Below are 18,617 nucleotides of genomic sequence, written 5' to 3' on the forward strand. Positions count from 1 at the left end.
GGCTCAGAGAGATAAATTGTCTTGGCCAAGATTACATAGCTGGTTAGTGGAAAATTTGAGACTTGAACCTAGACCCTTTGATTCCAACCTCCTTAATTTTTCTGTTGTACTATATTGCCCCATCACTATGTGATTGCTGGATAAAATAACAAGTTTCTGTATAGGTTTGAATTCAGGTTTCCTTTTTTGATGAGTAAAGATGCAGTATATATCAACTGGAGATACATTCCTGACCTTATTCATCCATCATCAGTATTTCAAGGCAACATTAAACAGAGCAAAGAATATTGAATCAACAGTACTGTGTCAAGAGGTTCCTCTAAGATTTTCTATATGGCTTTCTGTGGGGAATATAAACAAAGGACATAATTCTTATCCTCAGCAGCAACTAGCTGTAACAAATTCATTTTTGTATCAATAAAGAAAAAAGATCACAAACATTCTCATGTCTTTTGATTTAATCATTCCTTTTCTGGGAATCTCTTCTAAAGAAGAAAATGAAAATGTAAACTTCACATAAAAACGTATATAGTGGGATGTTATTTATAATAAAATGTGGCTTTTGTGCCATTAAAATGATGATTATAAAGAAATAGCATTGCAAATTTCTTATATATTATTAACAAAATGCAATTAACAAAATGTAGGATTGGATGTGTGTAAGATTTTAGTCGAGTGAATTGGAATGCAGCAAAGAAGGAAGTATGTAAAAATGTTATCTCGAGGTGGTGGGATTATGGACTTTTATTTCCTCGTATGTACATTCCTGCAGATCCTGCGTTTGTGCATTGAGTGTGTTTACTTTTATAATGCAGACAATTAGGACTATGGAGGTTGAGGCGTAGTGGAAATCACATGAAGTCTTTCGTAGTCCAATTAAAATTCTGTCTCCCCTAAAGAGTGGTTCTGCCTTGGGAAACTTGCCCTGGAATTTGGATTTGAATTCCATTCTATAGCTGTATGGCCTTAGGCAAGCTGCTTGCCTGCTTAAGTCTCAGAGGAAAATAGGGGCACCAAAGCTCCAGAGTTCTAACAGCGATGGAGGACTCACTGTTGCCAGGTGCTTTACCTGGGTTATCTCCTGATTTCTCGCAGCAACGCTAATGAGGTGGAGGCCATTGTTATCCTTGTTTTACAGAGAGGAGAACTAAGTCTAGAGAGGTTAAATCACTTACTCCAGGTCACAGAGAGCCAGAGTTTGAGAACAGTTGTGTGAGAGTCTAAGGCTTGTGGCACTATTATAACATACCGTCTCTCCAGGATTGTCGTAAGAAATTTGAATGGGAAAAACATATACAAGCATCCAACTCTGCCTGATACTTAGTAGGTGCTCAAAAAAAAAGGTGTTTCTAAATGACTTCAGAGAGCATATGGATCTAAAACTGACCAGTTAGGGGTGGGATTCAGATGGAGAAACCAAAACTGTGCCTTCCTGATGCACATAGGCAGGAAGCTGGTTAATGATGAGCATTATCTGAGTGAAAGTGCCTTGTACTTACTTGCTGGATGGTTTGTGCAACTTAAAACTGAGATGAGAGGTTTTAAAGGAGCTGGATGGATGAGCCCAGAGATGCCTACAGATTCTGAGAAATACAGTGGAAAATCTTAGAACAAACCTCACAAAGTCTTGATTGCTGGGGGTGGACATAGGGACAAAATTGGAGTTGAATAGCTTTATAAATGATGCCACCTGGGAAAGTAAGAATTTTTTTTTTTTTTTTGAGGAACAAGATGATTAAATCATGCTCTTTAAAGGTACTGATTGAATGTACAGTTCTGTTCTTGTTAGACCAATAGTGTTACTCCACTAGCCACCTGGCAACAGATTTTAACTAAAGGAATGATCCCATTAGTTTAAGTATCAGAAGACTTTAATACTTTTTTTTTAAATGAAAGAATCAGCAGTTGGTTTTATTTGGCCCCAATCTCATTGCAGAGTCTGTTGGAACCATTTTCAAAACTGCTCAGCTTTGTGATTCAGAATGCCGTCTTCACTTTAGCCTACCTGGTGGAGGTGTGTGGTTTGTGTTACCGAGCTTTCACAAAGGTAAGGTTGCGTATCCGTTTGTTCTGGGGAAACTGAAAACTGGCAGAAACATTCTTTCTAACCGGTGTCAATGCTTGTTCCATTCATTGCTTCACTGTAGTTAAAAATGAGTAATTCTACTGAGGTCTAATAAATATCACGGGAAGGAAACACCTTATGCAAATCTATATAAACTGTATCTTAATTATACAAACTTGGAGAAATGAGGCTCATATGGTTTAGAAGAGAAGAGAGATTTTGAGTAAAACGAGATAGTGGTTCTAAATGACCTCTTAAGGTCCTTTTCAAGTTCACCATCCCATGATTAGTGGGCAAGCCATAACTCCGTGTCATTTTTATACCCAAAGTAGAAAAATATCAGCTTGTCATTTGTAAAATCCTGAGGAGAGTTCCTTAATTCTCATCACTTGTTTGTCTCTCCACTTCTGGGTTCTTGGCCTCTGAGATTGTAATCTCATCTTTTGTCATCTTGCCTTCATAATGGTTTCTGTATTGCATTATCTTTCTTCTCCCCTGGCCCACTGCTGAGGAGTGGAAAAGTACTGCTTGCCCAGTGCCTGTAGCAACCTTGTTGGAGCTGGTAGATGCTGTCCTAAAGGAAAAGCAAGGCCAATTGGGAGCGTTTCTGCCCTCAAGAACAGTGTACAATGTTACTCACCCAATTTCCAAATTTTCCAAGTTTCTTTTCAGTGGGGACTCTTTCTGTTGTTCTCCCTTGAACATCTAGAATATTCCATTTTTCATGTTGTCCACTTCTATAAGCCTTTTGTTTTCCTCATTAAAAATCTAATTTTCTATCAAGTCTTTCATTCTATTTAAAACACTCTTGTCTTTTTTTTCTTACCATCTTGTGTCCATTCTGCCATGTTAAGTGTTCCATGATAATCTTGTCTTTAGTCTTTCTGATTATAAACTTATTACTCTGCTTGGAGTTTTCTAACTACCTAAATAATCAGCATTTTTTTTTTCTTCTTTCAAATCCTTCCTGAAAAATAACTTCTTTTTTTTTTTTTTTTTGTCACTTAAAACAGTAGATCTATAGGACACAGTACCAGATGCAATGAAAAGATATACAATGAAAAGAAGTTATTTTATTTCTTCATTTTCTTTATGCTTGGTTTGTTTGAATTATGCACTTTTTAAAGGGGAAGAACCATAATGAATTTGTACTTTCTATGTTGTGCACTATAGAGATTGACCACAAAGGAACTTCCACTTTTTTAAAGTCAAGATATTCTTAGTTTTGAACATTCCTTATACATTATATGCTCTCCTACCCCATGATTGCTTTAGTGGCCTTCTACTTCCTGTTGTCATCTGCCCATCTCCAGTGGTCAAACTCAAAATAACTATTACTTGTAGAAAGCTTCAGTCTTAGCGTGTTCCCACCTTCTTCATAGATAATGGGAAACTATTGGAAATGGTTTCAGAAAGAGCAGTATCTAACTGAGCATTCTCCCTTGTTAAATCAAAAGAAAAGGCATAGAAAGGTAAGGGCTTTGTAGACTTCTCCTTCTGGCAATCTGGCAGCCTAAATACCTGAAAACTCTCCCGCTTAAAATAATAGAAGTGCTGGGTAAAATGTAATGAATATGATTTTAAATGTATTGGTAATTTTATAAGAATGAAAGGGGCAAAATTGGAGAGGAGATTGAGAACCAGAGTGGGAAGCATATAAGCTGATATTGTAGCAGTCTTGGGTGGGGGAGTTGCTTGTCTTGGGAGCTTAGTGGCTCAAAGTTTGTTTTTTAGATTTGCATGTATCTAATTTTATTTTGCTTATTTGGTTTTTTAATTCAAGTATAATTAAATACAGTGTTATATTAGTTTCAGGTGCACGCCATATTGATTCTATAATTCTATACATTTCTTAATACTCACTGTGATTAGTATAGTCACCTTCTGTCATCATACAACATTATCACAATATTATTGACTGTATTCCCGATGCTGTACTTTTCATCTCCATGAATTGTTTATATTTACAACCTTTTAATCCTCTTTATCTGCTTCATCTATCATCCCACCTTCCTCCTGTCTGGCAACCACCATTTTGTTCTCTGTATTTAAGAATCTGGTTTTTGTTTGTTTGTTTTGTTTTTTTAGATTCCACTTATAAGTGAAATCATGGGACACTTGTCTTTCTCTGTCTGACTGATTTCACTTGGTATAATACCCTCTGGGTCTATCTGTATTGTTGCAAATGGCAAGATTTCATTCTTTGTCATGGCTGTGTGTGTATTTGTATTATGTGTGTGTCCCTTTTTCGAATTCATACAGAGGTATTGAATGGATTAATGTGTCTGGGACCTGCTATATTTGGAATTTGAAATATACTTTTAAATAATTCATAGATCAGAGGAGATAGGAGAATTTACAAAAATATTTAGAACTACACAAATATGAAAATACTATATTCTAAAGTTTGAGATATGGAGCCACAGAAATATTTAGAAGAAGATTCATAGTCTTAAATACTTCTCTTGGAAAAGAAGAGAAACAAAATGAGGTAAACAAGTCAAGTTAATAGGCATAACAGAGCAACCATACGAAGATTTAAAGGAAGGAAATAATAAAGATAAGATCAGGAAATAATGAAATAGAAAACATAGCTACAATGGAGGATCAGTACAACCAGAAGGGGGCTTTGAGGTTTTGACAAAACTTTGGTGAGACTGATCAAGAGAAGCAGAGAACAGGCACAGATAAAGACTATCAGCAGTGAAAAAGGGACCATAACTGTAGACATAGCAGAGATTTTGAAATGAACAACTCTGTGTGGGTAAATTTGAAATCTTGGACAAGGGGACAATTTTCTAGAAGAATGTAACACACTACAACTAAGGAAAACAATGGCTAGACCTAAATGATTAAAAATTGGAATGGGTAACTATAAAACGTCCCAGTTTTAAAGATGACTTCTGTTAAACATTGAAGGAACAGACTGAGTTCCACTTTGTGCAGAGAATCAAAACCAGGGAACACTTTCAACATCCTCTGTGAGGCCAGTGGACTCTTGACACCAACTGGACAAGGGCAGTGGGAGAAAGGAAAATTATGGGCCAGTTCTACTTCTGAGGTATACAAATTCTGAATGAATAATAGCAAATTAATGTGTTAAACATAAAGCCTCAAGGCCCAGTGAGGATTTTCTTGAAGTATAAGAATGGTTTATATATTAGAACATTGATTTATGTCACCATGATACCAGATGAAAGGTGAAAAATTTATATCATTATCTGAGCAAATACAAAAGAAGGATTCTATGTAATTCAACACCCATTTGTGATAATTCCTGTCAAACTAGGAATAGAAGGGAAATTCCTTAGCTTGTGCCTACCAGAAACTTCTAGGAAATGTTATACTTAATGGTGAAATGCCAACAGTAGTCCCTTTAAAATTGTAAATAAGACAAGAATGCCCATTATCACTGTTTATATTCATTATGGTCCAGGGGGTCCTACTCAATTCAGTAAGATAGGAAGAAGAAATCAAAGGTGTAAGGATTTGAAAGGAAAAATAAAACTCTCACTTTCCATAGATGATATGATTACAAATGAACCAAGGAAAATCTGCCTTTTTAAAACTTTTGTAAGAGTTCAGCAAGGATGCTGATTACAAATGAATACCCAGAAATCATCCACCTTTAATATTCAGCTACAAATGATTATAAAATATACTTTTAAAATGTCATTTCCTGTGGCAACAAAGAATAAATCTAACAAAAATGTGCAAGAACTTAATGGAGATAACCAGAAAGTTTTATTAAACAGCATTAAGTAAATGGAGACAGATCTCATGTTCATGGATGAGGACCCAGCATAATAAAGACAGCTAATTCTCATAAAATAACCTATAAATTTAGTATAATTTCAATAAAAAGTTTAGACTTCTTTCCTGATAATTATGGACTAGATCATTTCCTACTTAAAAGCTTAAAAAAAATGAGCAAGATATTTTCTGAAAACTTCTTAAAAGCATCAAAATGCTAACCAGATTTAAATGAATCACCAGACTAAGATCCGGGAGAGCACAGAAATGCAGGGATGTGACTGAGACGCTGAGCTGCAGTTCTAGAAGATCCAGGAGGCTCGGGGAACAAGAGTCAGAATCCAGGACCTACCAAGAGCAGGGACTTGGTATGATCCTGCACCCCTGCAGCCCATCCCTGTTTGCTCAGGACGACAAAATAAAGATAACCCAGAGGTGAACTTGTCCTCACATAGATCGAGCTCAGTGTCAAGCCCTTTGGTGGCCCAATATAAGACCTTACAAGGCTTGTGTGTTTATTAAGGTAACCCCGGACCAGGCTAGTACCTCCAGGGACCTGGCAAAAAACAGGCAGAAAGGTCTTTGGAGGAAGAGGCCTCAAATGATTTCTAGAAATAATTTTTTAAAAAAGTGTTCAGCATGCAAGGCTATTTGGGCATACAGGTGGCAGTATATATACCATGAGTGAAAATGAGGAAAAGGAAAAGAAAGTGGATGCAGACCCATTGGGTCTCCAGTTCCTTGGTTGTGATCAAGAAAGGACACATGAGGGGCTCCAAGGTGCTTGTGACGTGCTGCTGTTTGACCTGGGTGTTCAGTCTACATGAACCCATTTATCTGCACGTTTGTGTTTTATGTCCTTTTATGCATGTGTGTTATAGTTGACAGTAAAAAACTTGCAAAATTGAAAACAGTCTCATGTTCCATTAACAGGAAAACAGATCAATGAATTTCAGTATGTTCTTATAATAAAATATTGTTAAACCCTAGTTAAAAGAACTACAACTACATGTATCAATAGGAACTAACTTCAAAAATGTAATGTAGCGAGAAATTATAAGCAGAAAGAGATGCACAGTATGATACTGTCAGAGAAAGTTAAAAACAAGCATGGAAAAATAATATTATACCTTGTAACGGAGGCATACATATGTAGTAAAAACATACATGAACTAGTAAGCACCAGATTCAAAATTGTGGCTACTTCAAGGAAGGGAGAAAGAAAAGAGAGCACCATACAGGAAGCTTCCACTGTTTCTGTGACATTACATAAAGCAAAATGTTACAATGTGTCAAAGATGAGTGGTGGTACCTAGTATGTTCCATTTATTTTTCTGTGTGCTTAAGCAGTCCATTTGAAAAGTAAGTTCCTCAGAGAGGATATGAGCCCCTGGAAACAGCTGTATATGTTTCTCTCTAAATCATTTTCTTTTGGAAAAAAAAATGCTTTTGGATTTAATTTCTGCATTTCTTAGAACCTATCATTTCCTGCAAGCAAAAACCAAATTTGGCCATTTCAGTATTGAAGAGACCTCCTATCTTTTTCTTACCCGTTGAATTATGTGCTCTGGGTGCTTCAGTAAACTCATTACACACACAAAAATGCCTTTTTAATTTTTTCCTTTCAGTTTTAATTTTATTTCTTAAGGACAGTTCATTATGCATATTCAAATACTGTTTTTCATTTCCGATCTGTGAATCTTTTGGAAGCTCTTTTGACAGATCTATTCTGAGTTTTTAGAAATAGCTTACCTTCTTCTCTTTTGTTCTGTTTAGGAGCGGGATAAATTCTACTTGTCTCGTAGTGTTGTTCTGGAACTCCTGCAGGCCCTGAAGCTCAAATCTCCTTTACCAGATACAAACCTCCTCCTGCTTGTCCAGGTGGGCTTATGCGTTGTTTGAAATACTTTCCATGAGATCCACTATGTTTGGAAAAATTAAGGAAGGTGTGGGGCATATGCAAAAATCAAATATCTCTGCCCAGAACTGAGAAATAATCTATCTTACTTGAGCCATGATCGAACCAATATTACACACTTAACACCTCCACTGGCTAAACAAGACAAAAAAGGAGTATTTATTTTGTCCCTACTGTGGAACTAGTTCTGTAAGGGGCAAAGAGAATAATGAAACAATAATTTCTGTCCTCAAGAAATTTACAGCCAGGTAGGTCGGAGGGCAGCTCATTGACCGCTAATGGAGCTGACGGAGGACTAATGAAGCCACTAGTGGGGCACCAGGCTGAGGTCTGGTTGCAGAGTCCCATGCATGTGGGTGGGTCACCAAATCTCCTTGAAGAGCTGAGGGTGAGGGTAGGCCTGACCAGGTACACTCCGTGGTGGGATGTACAGAGTTCAAGCATGGTGGCAGGTGGATGTGAAAAGCACCAGCACCCACGGGAGCCCTGAGGCAGAGGGGCTTGAACGCATATAAGGCAGGTTCTGGAGAACTTACAGAGTTGGTGCTTTTGGCTGTAGGGTTGCTTGTGAGGGGCTGGAGCCCTCCATCCCTGGCTCCCTTAGCTCATCATCTTAGACAAGCGTGCAGGTTTTTAATCACATGAGACCAGCTATGACTAGTGCCATGAGAGAGAGAAAGAGATATAAACAAAGTCCTGGGGGGAGTTGAGAGCAGGAGGCATCCCATCCCATGTGATGTGAAATCAGGGAAGACTTCATGAAGGAGGTGGCACTTGAGCTAGACCACAAAGGACTGCTGGGTGCAGGCAAAAGCCTTTCTATGAGGTTGGAGTTCAGCATGAGAGGCTGACTGGCTTCAAGCAATGGGGGTGGGGGGTGGGGAGGGAGGCTTCAAGAGGAAGTTGGGACAAATTTAGGGATAATGACCTGAGGAAATCAGGTAACATGGGACCCCACCTCATACTCCCAAGGGTTGAGGCTAGACTTAAAAAAACTTGGCCATGAGCCAGGGCTAGGACCAGAGTATCATTCAGACTGCCTTTGTGCAAAGTGCGCACTAAATGAGTCACAGCTGTTTTATTCTTCCTGATGAGCATTAAGACCCGTCCTAGGGGCTTGGCCTACAAAGTTGAGGTTAAATGACTGGAGGAAAATGGGAGCTTGATATCAAGGAACTAGGCAAGTTTCCCTGAATCTTAGGTACCTTGGGTGCCATTTGGAGAGATGAGGGAGAAGGAAACATTCTAAGCACCTGTGATGGGCTATGCTGGGTGCTTTACATGTTACCCTTAATCCTTACTGCCATGTGAGGTATTAGTTCTGGACCGCAGATGAGAGACAGGCTCAGGGAGGTACAGTGACTTGCCCAAGAGCACACAGCTGGCAGAAGTGGTGTCTGCATCTGACCACAGGGTCTGTTCACAGCCCGGTCGGGCTCCTTGCATCACTTGCCCCTCTTACCGTAAGAGCTCCTAGCTGTTTGCAGTGCCTTCCTCTCTCTGCACACAAATCCGGTCTTCCAGCCTCTGGCTAACTAAAGGAATTCTGCTAAAACTCTGCTTTTTCTCAAATCACTCCCTGCACTGATAACCTGCACTGACCTGAACTGTGCTGTCTTCCATCCTGTGGCCCCATGTGACCCTTCAGTAGTATCTACAGATGTTTACTGGCCATCTGTCTGGGGCTAGATTCTAGGGGTATAGCAATGTAAAAGGCATAAACCCTATCCTGATCATGTGCTAACGCCTATACTGAAAGTCTGCACAGTATGTAGAGTGCCGAAGAGGAGGGAGTGGCCAGCTCAGCCTGGGAGATGGAAGAAGGCTCATTAAGCCACTAGGAGCCCAGACCTGGCCCAGGTGCTGGGGAAATAATGAATAAGCCATGCCTCCGTCCTTCCAGGAATTTGCTGTCCAGTAGGTGAAGCTGACATGTAAGCAAGCATTTGCAACACAGGGTGATGGGTACAGTAGCAGAGGTGTGCACTGAGTAAGGAAGTGTGGTGTAGAAGAGGGACCGTATGGACCTTAAAGTATGTGCCGAAGTTCAGGAGTTTACCAGGGAGAAGAGGAGGAACCATACCCATCATTTACTATCTAACATTCACTACTGATCTCCTTCCTCCCCTGCCATATACTACTAATCCTTAGAACCAGAACTGAATTTTTCTCAAAGGCATGAGATTTAATAAGAAGTTGGTGTACTTTCAGTGAGCCATGGCCTAGCTTTGCGGGGCACACTGGAGCTGGCTGAGAACAGTGATGGCTGGCGAGTGGCAGCAGTGAATGTCAGGTAGAATATAGTCAGAATGAAATGGCTCCCATTGTATCAGGATGCTAGAAAACCCCAGAGGAAGACAGAAAAACAAATCAGAGCCAGGAGCTACTGGCCTTCCTAAGGAGAGGCAGACTTTGAATCTCTACCAGTGGATTGCCACTGGCCAGCCCTTCCTACTTATGCCTGGGCAGCACCACTGCTTTTGAGTACAAACAACTTTGACCCAAACTGACCGTAAGGATTGATGGGATCGACACTGGTTTGGAGAAGAGGGTAAGTGAACTGGCCTTAGTGAAAAAGCCCGTGAGGGATTTAAGCTAGCGGGTTGACAGTGTCTGGGAGTCACTTGCTTCTGATCGCGTTCTGGATGGGAACCTGCCGCCTCAAAACAGCCTGGGTTTCCAGATGCTGAAGGTGCTTTCCTGCTTCCATGGGAGAACGTTTCCTCAGTTGCCCTCAATCTTGAGCAGAGCTAATATATGTGGCTGATCTTCTTGGGGTCTAGCATGCCGTTCAGTGACTGCTGCTGGGGCCTGGCTTTCTGTGAAGTACATTAGTCAACCATAATAAGCACTTGTCACAAGACAGAAAAAGAACACTGGCAGTTTAAATTCCCCAGTGTTTAAGGAAACCATGAAAACAGTGATTATTGTATCACAGCTAGGTGAATAAATAACAAAAACAAATTAGCTTTAGGAATAAAGAAGCCAAAAAAGTAGATTGTTCTGAATGTGGTTTTTTTTTTTTTTTTGGATTCTCATATACCATTTCAAATAAATACCATCTCCGTCTTTTTAAAACCAGTATGTATTTGTCATGGAATCATTACATTTTAAGAATCTAGTTGTAAAATTATTTGGGTTGGAGAGGTATTTCAGAGAAGATTTGAAGTCATGCCAAAGAGAAACAACTTTATGAATAATGTTTCAATCTTCCCAACAAAAAATATTAAACATTATGCTATTTTGAAGTATTATGTCTTTGTTCTATATACAGTCCATTTCATTACTGAGAGAAACAAAAGTGAGGCATGCTTTAAAAAACCAAAGTACTTTCCATCTCTGCCTGGTAGTTCCTGGCTAAGCCATGGAGAGAGGTCCTCCATGGGGCCCCTCATGGGTTGAGGGAGAAGCATCTTTTGTCTCTCTTCAAGAATAGGACATCTTTTGGTAGGGTTTCCCAGTTCCTTTTCTCTTGCCCTTGACCACCTGGTTCCTGCAGGTGTTCTCTGGAGGATGGCGGAGGTGATAGCCTTTCTCTGGTGGCTTCTCTTAGGCCAGTGAATGTAGTCTGCAGTCAGAGAAAAGCTTTCCTCTTTACTGATGGAGCATCAGTTTCTGGCACCTAGAGGACCAGGCTCACAGTATGGACAGATAATATGTCTGGGGCCAACAGTGACTTCTTCCACAGATATCAGCAAACATAATCTGATGGCAGTGGGGGTGGCTTTGTTGAACTGAAAATGGAACTTGGAAACAGAAAAGAAAGCAACAATTGGAAGGAAAAACTCCCCTGGTGATCCATCATGAGTGACACTAGCTCTATTAGTGACAAGATAGTCAGTTGCTCAGACCTTGGATTTACCCTTCATTCTTCCATCCCACAGAGACCACCAGGGTATTTCCATTACTACTCCTCTAATAATGTCCTAGATAGATAAATTCACAGGCCTTGAGCCATTTATACTCTTCTCATAGATAGATGATACCTTTGTTGTTTATCAAATACTCTGCCCTTAAAGAACAACGAAACACTTGCCCAAGGGATGTGTGGCCACCCAAGTTTTAAATGTTTCAGGGTCATGATAGGTACCAATCTGTTTTTTAATTCCTAGAAATTCTTTCTCGAGGCCCGGCATCATGGGAAATCTCCCACCTGCTCTCTTGTGGTCGTCTATCCATAGACTCCTGTTATTTGTTTTTACCTGCATATAACGTCTGAAGGCCGTAAACACACAAGTGGATGTTTTATTTTTTAAAGAAAAAGAGGCTTGGAGGTAGGAAAGGATTTGCCAAATAAGAAAAATATATGTATTCTTCAGAATCTAAGTTGTCAACCACCAGGATATAGTTCTTCTGCACATTGGACAGATGCCCTATCTTGTTTTAATTCAGACCTGTCAACATTTTAACTTTTCACTTATGACATCTTTGCTGCTGGTCTGCTGGAGATGTTTTGGGTGTAATAGGTTATCATAAGTGTTATCTAGATAGATTAAAGCAGAATTTTCATAATAGGGTGATAACTCATTAAAAGCTTCTGTAAAGGCTATATGAGCCCAAATCAAAATGAATTTCCTCAGCCCTTACTATGTGTTAAGAGTAGACATTGTGCTGATTTGCATGGAGCACCCCCACTGTGTGGGATACACCTGCACAGTCAAGTGTAAGAAACCGTGTGGGTGAAAGATTTCTCTTTTAAAGACAGGCTAGTGGTGGGCTAGAGGACAAAGAACTGACAGAGGGACGCCTCTTTTTAAGTCACAGATACTATTGACGTGGGGTATTAACATTAGTTGAGTTAGTAATAATCTGATCACTCTCTGGATGAGAGGTGGAGATACTATTTTGAGTCTCATTTTGATAATGAATTTAGTAAGACACATAATGGATATCGCCTTTCTTTTGTATTCTTTTGTATTCATGTGGGAGTGTGTGTTTCAGTAGCATATTTCTGTCTCAAAGTATGAAATTCTTCCTTCTGCAACAGACGTCCTTCCCCTCTCTGAGTTTTAGTTATGTCTTTATATTGTGAGCAATTCTATAAAATTATAATGGGATTTTTCAGCTTATGGTTCGCAGCTATGTAAAAAGAAGTGTTTATTAAGGTTTTAGTTGTACATATTATGTAAAAATTACACTGGATTTTTTATTTTTGATAAAAAAAAACTTTTAAAAAATGTTAATAAGTAAGCCCCATACCACACATGGGGCTCGAACTCACAACCCCGAGATCAAGAGTTGCATGCTCTACCAACTAAGCCATTGAGGTGCCCCCCGCCCCTCGCAATTACACTGGATTTAAATGCCTTGATAAAAAATAAATACTAGATGGTTTTATTTTTATTTTTATTTTTTTAGTGCTTATTTTTTGAGAGAGAGAGAGAGAGAGAGACAGAGCACAAGCTGGGGAGGGACAAAGAGAGAGGGAGACACAGAATCTGAAGCAGGCTCCAGGCTCTGAGCTGTCAGCACAGAGCCTGACGCAGGGCTTGAACTTACAAACCATGAGATCATGACCTGAGCCGAAGTTGGACACTTAAACGACTGAGCCACCCAGACGCCCCAATAGTAGATGATTTTAGAGGCTTATCCACTTTTATACCTGTTAATACACCAGACTCTCCACGGTACTTCCATAAATTTGGGGGGGATTTCTGATTAATTCTGACTTCTAAGAGTTACCAAACATTTTAGTTTGGCCTCGTATCTTGGGGCTACGTGGCTGACGTGCTTCCATTATGCTACTCATTCTGCTTGGCTGAGTGTCATAGGTGAGAAAGGCTTCTGCTCAGGGGAGCTAGAGACATTGAAGTATTGCTTCTCTGCGAATCTTCTCTTGCTCTCAAGGGCACAGCCAGGCCAGGCAAGCACATTTTTGGGGGCCCCCGGTATGAACCTACCACAGAGCATCTCCACTGCCCTGACTTCCCTTCTCTCACGCTTTCGTGCAGTTCTGTCCTCTCCCTTCTGGCCTCTCTTGGCTCTCATTTCTGTTGCAAAGAAATTAATTAAAATGTTGGTATCCTGACAGAGGTTTTGAAACTTAGTTATGAGTAGTTTGTCTTAGATTGCAGACTCTGATAGCTTTTGAAAATACATTTTATGGGAAAACATATGTTATCTGCCAGGAGGTTGGGACTGTTTCTTCTTTTGATCATGTACTTCTATCAGATATTTTACTTTTTTTTACTGACAGGTTCTGGCCAAAGTTATAGGCTTTCCTTTTAAAAAAAAAAATTCTGATGTATTTACTTTTTAAAAAAAATTTTTTTTTCTTAATGTTTTTATTTATTTTTGAGACAGGGAGAGACAGAGCATGAGCAGGGGAGGGGCAGAGAGAGAGGGAGACACAGAATCCGAAGCAGGCACCAGGCTCTGAGCCATCAGCACAGAGCCCGATGCGGGGCTCGAACTCATGAGCTGTGAGATCATGACCTGAGCCGAAGTCGGACGCTTAACCGACTGAGCCACCCAGGCGCCCCTACTTTTTCTTATATTAGGAATAAGTCCTAGTTAGACAGCTGACAGAAGACGTCAGCATTCCTGAATAAAATAATGGAAAGTTGCAGGTATTCCCTGGATAGTACCTGCTGGTACTTTCTTTGCTAGATTCAGAGTTAATGGCCAAATAGATTCCTCAGCCTTCTGGAACTGTATTTGAGGCAAAGGGAAATGACTGTACATGAATGTAGAGTGGTGGTATGTATCTGCTCCTGCAATGTGGCTTTCAGAGAAGGCTCTGCCTGTTGTCCTCTGGCCCCCAGCTCAGTTACATGTTGAAATACCTCTCTTGCAGGGCCACACTTGATGACCAGCTCTTGAACAAAGCTTTGAATGAGAAGCCTCAGGGATACTTGCCCTCAGAAGGTCTTTGGCCTAAATCTCTGCCTTGTTAGCCAAAGCCTGTTACCTATTTATTATGCTCTGATCCTGACCCCTGATTAGCCTGACAACATGCTGGTTTCTGGTCTTCATTAGGCCCCCGTGAGCTTTTCTCTAGCACCCTAACCCGTATTATTTCTCCCCAGTTTGCCAGGGAGCTAGCCTGCCTTGCTGAACTCCTCATCTTGATCTTCCTAACTTTTCTGTGCTCTTCTAGAGTGAGAGTGGAATGGGTTAGAAGGTAGGGCTGTCAGTGTGAAAGCTTTCAGAGCCACTGAACCATGCACAGCAGCAGCTTTGGACCCCAAATTTGTTGGGACCACCGGCCAGAGGCCAGAGAGGACAAATTAACCAGGACCTACTAGCTCATAGCAAAGTCTGCAGATTTCATGTGTAACTTTGTCTTGAAACCATTAATAAATAGCTGGATGTTGCATGAGGTGGGAAACACCTATAAAAATCCGTAACGAAGTAAATTAAATTGGAACCTGGCCAATCCGTCCTCATCCTGAGCTTGTCATAATTGGTTAATTGATTCATTTCACCAAGTTTTGCTGAGCCCCTCCATGATGTCAGGCAGGAAGCTAGTCAGGCAGGTCAGATGCATGGATGGAGTCTGTGCCCTTGGAGAGCTTGTAGCAGGTTGTGAAACAGACTTCATAGGTCACTGCAGTCTAAAGTCGCAACTGTTATAGTGGAAGTGTGTGAAGTGTCCCGTGGGGCAAGGACAGGAGTGGGGGTGGGGTCATCATCAGCACAGAGGATAGGCATGGGTGAAGTTAGAGAAGACACAGGCAGATTGCTCACAATGAGGTTGGTTATATTTCTGTTTTCATTTTAAATATATAATGATAGAAGTCTGGAAAATCTATGAGAAGTCAGGAACTCTCGAGAAGCACTAGGGAGTAAATATAATAACTTCAGAATAAATCTGACAGTGTTGATGTCTTTCCTTTCTCCCTTGATTGAATGCACCATTTCAGTGCCACTGAGCTGTCTGGGTAAAGTAAGAATCCATGTGTTAATCTCAGTACTATGATCCTCAATTTCTGATAGGAACAAACTGTCATGATTAGCAAGTCCTATATATCCAGGGCAGATTGTCACGGGAGTAAACACTAATGAATGTAGGCCAAGTTAATAAAACTATAAATAACTTATTACTGTCCAAGTGCTCTTAAAAGTAATTATGCTTTCAATTTCTTACTAGTTTATTTGTGCAGATGCTGGAACCAAACTAGCTGAGTCAACAATCCTGAGCAAGCAGATGATTGCCTCTGTACCTGGAGTAAGTCCTGACTGAATTAATCATCTCTACATTTTGTATTTCTTCTCATTTCCCCATTTAGTAAAGAAGTAGTTTTGGCCTGTGTCCTGGCTCATTTTTGATAGAACAAACACTGTAAAATTGAAAACATGTTAACATTTTTTTAAAAGAGAGGTAGTGAAAATTTATATTAACCCCAGCCCCTGGAAACTTTTAATTCCAGGAAACATGAGTAAAATTGAAGCAGCCAGTTAAGGGGAGGAGAGAAATTACCAGACATAAAAAATAGATTTGATTATAGTTCAGTTATTCCAGAATCACTTTTATTACACTGGCACCTGTTAACCAATTTGATTTGACTACTGCCAGAAAGAAATAAGCGTTGTGATACTTTGTTTTTCTTTACAATATTTCCTCTGAAAATTAAAAAATTCCCATTAGTGAACTATTTGGCAAAATAGGTTAAGATTCTCACTGAAGGGCTAAGGATGCGAAACCACAATAACATTGGTAGCAAGTTGACTGCAATGAAACTCAGAAACTTTAGAGATATTAATTATTCACTGAAAAAAATGATTTAAATTTTTAATAGAGAAAATTTAAAAGAAAAAGGATCAGCTGTAATCCCTCTGCCAATCAGAAATATTGTTTTGGAAAATTTTTTCATATTTTGATCTATTCAGTATGCTAATTTGCTTATTTCCATATTGTTAGAAGTTTATTTACTTTCCAGTTTCATTGCTAGTATGTACACACACACACACACACACACACACACACACACACACACACATATATTTCTACAAAGACCATCATTATGTTTATTTTGAATTCTATCCTTGGCATAAATTCCTTAGAGAGTAGGACTATCTTGATGGTATGTATTCTCATATTGTTTTCTAAAAGGGTTTTATTTATTTACACTTATAAGTATACCAATTTTACCCACAGTGCTAAACATTATATTTTTAAAATGCTGTTTATTTAATTTTTTTGATGTAGAGAAATTCTATGACAGAGGAAAAATAGTAATTCAACCCAGAGATAATTTTATTGCCAACATATTAATGTATTTACTTTAACTTTTTCTGTGCATGTTTTTTTAAACACAGTTCAAACCATAGCATATAAATGTGGCTCTGGCTTCATATGTTATAAGCATTTACCCCAAAGTTTGGTGGCTGCAGAGTTATTACCTCATGCAAATGCACCATAAAATAGTGGTTAAGTGCACGGGGGTTAGACTCACACCAGAGTTTGAGGTCTGCCATTTACTAGCTGTGTGATCAGGAAAGTTATTTAACCTACGATTCTTGATTTGTATTATCTATAGAATGAGATATAATAGGGCCCAATGTCTAGTTTGAGGATTGAGTGAGATAATGTATGCAAAGTATATTAGCATAATGCCAGACATATAGTAAATGCTAAATAAACATAACCTATTAAAGAGAATATTAAGCAACATTACTTATTTTTGTATATTTTCATTAATTTCAATATTCTAATATATGAGAAACATCTTTGTGTTTAAATCTTTGTCCATATTTGAGACTATTTTTTTATAATAGATTTTGGGGAGTAGAATTACTAGACTATGCTTCTTAAATTAAAAAAAAAGTTTATTTAGAGAGAAAGTGTGCATGAGCAGGGGAGGAGCAGAGAGAGAGGGAGAGAGAGAATCCCAAGTAGGCTCCGTGCTGTCAGTGCAGAGCCCGACATGGCGCTTGATCCCACAAATTGTGAGATCATAACCTGAGCTGAAATCAAGAGTTGGATGCTTAACTGACTGAGCCACCCAAGTGCCCCTAGACTATGTGTTTTTAAAGAGCTTTTAGTAGTTAGGGTGATGAAGGATGCCATGTGATGAATTCCCAGCCACTTAACACACAGTATGTTTATTGTTTGCTCATATAAAGTTTAAAAATTAATGAAACTAATTAATTAGTTTAATAAAATTAAGTTTAATTAATTAAATAAATAAATTAATGTTTATTTATTTTTGAAGGAGAGAGAGACAGAGTGTGAGTGGGGGAGGGGCAGAGAGAGAGGGAGACACAGAATCCAAAGCAGGCTCCAGGCTCTGAGCTGTCAGCACAGAGCCCGATGCGTGGCTCGAACTCACAAACCTGAGATCATGCCCTGAGCAGAAATCCGATGCTTAATCAACTGAGCCACCCAGGCGCCCTGCTCATGTAAAATTTGAATGGGTATCCTGATTAGAAGAAGGAGGAGGACTTTCAAATGAAAGTTTACGTGCAGCTCTCTGCAATCAGCTGGTGGCTGGGGAAAGAGAAGGGAATATGGTACCTTGGAAGGTTCTCATGGGCCAGGTCTGAATGATGCCTATTACTTCTACTCCCACCCTGTTGGCTAGAACTGTCATATGGGCACACCCAACTGCAAGCAATGATGGGAAATCTGGTTTAGGCACATGCTAGGGAGGAAGAGAAATGGTACTGTGAGCACTTAGCCAGTCTCTGCTGCACACTCACTAGTTTCCTGGTTGTTTAGTTCTTTAAAACTCAGCATTTGCCACCTCTGTGCTGGCTTAAAAAATAATATCCCTAATAAATAAAAGTTTTATTGAAATCAACAAGTAAAAGACAAACATTCCAATAGCAATGAAAAAACAAAAACAGTTATAGGGGCGCCTGAGTGGCTCAGTCGGTTGAGTGACTGACTCTTGATTTCGCCTCAGGTCATGATCTTACAGTTCGTGAGACTGAGCC

The 18,617-nt window shown here is 39.6% G+C and overlaps 1 protein-coding gene across 20 annotated transcripts in view; it reads left to right on the forward strand.

Annotated features, from left to right (window-relative positions):
• UNC79 (unc-79 homolog, NALCN channel complex subunit) overlaps positions 1–18,617 on the forward strand; it is a 315,670-nt gene that overhangs the window by 264,451 nt on the left and 32,602 nt on the right. For 19 of the 20 annotated variants that reach the window (XM_053224882.1, XM_053224883.1, XM_053224884.1 and 16 more), the window contains 3 exons: positions 1,937–2,047; positions 7,595–7,699; positions 15,829–15,906. In XM_053224882.1, coding sequence (XP_053080857.1) covers positions 1,937–2,047; positions 7,595–7,699; positions 15,829–15,906 — 294 coding nt within the window. The remainder of the gene's footprint in view (positions 1–1,936; positions 2,048–7,594; positions 7,700–15,828; positions 15,907–18,617) is intronic. The other variant, XM_053224871.1, reaches the window with a different exon arrangement.

The sequence above is a fragment of the Acinonyx jubatus genome, chromosome B3 (genome assembly GCF_027475565.1).
Source record: "Acinonyx jubatus isolate Ajub_Pintada_27869175 chromosome B3, VMU_Ajub_asm_v1.0, whole genome shotgun sequence".
Classification (NCBI taxonomy): Eukaryota; Metazoa; Chordata; class Mammalia; order Carnivora; family Felidae; genus Acinonyx; species Acinonyx jubatus.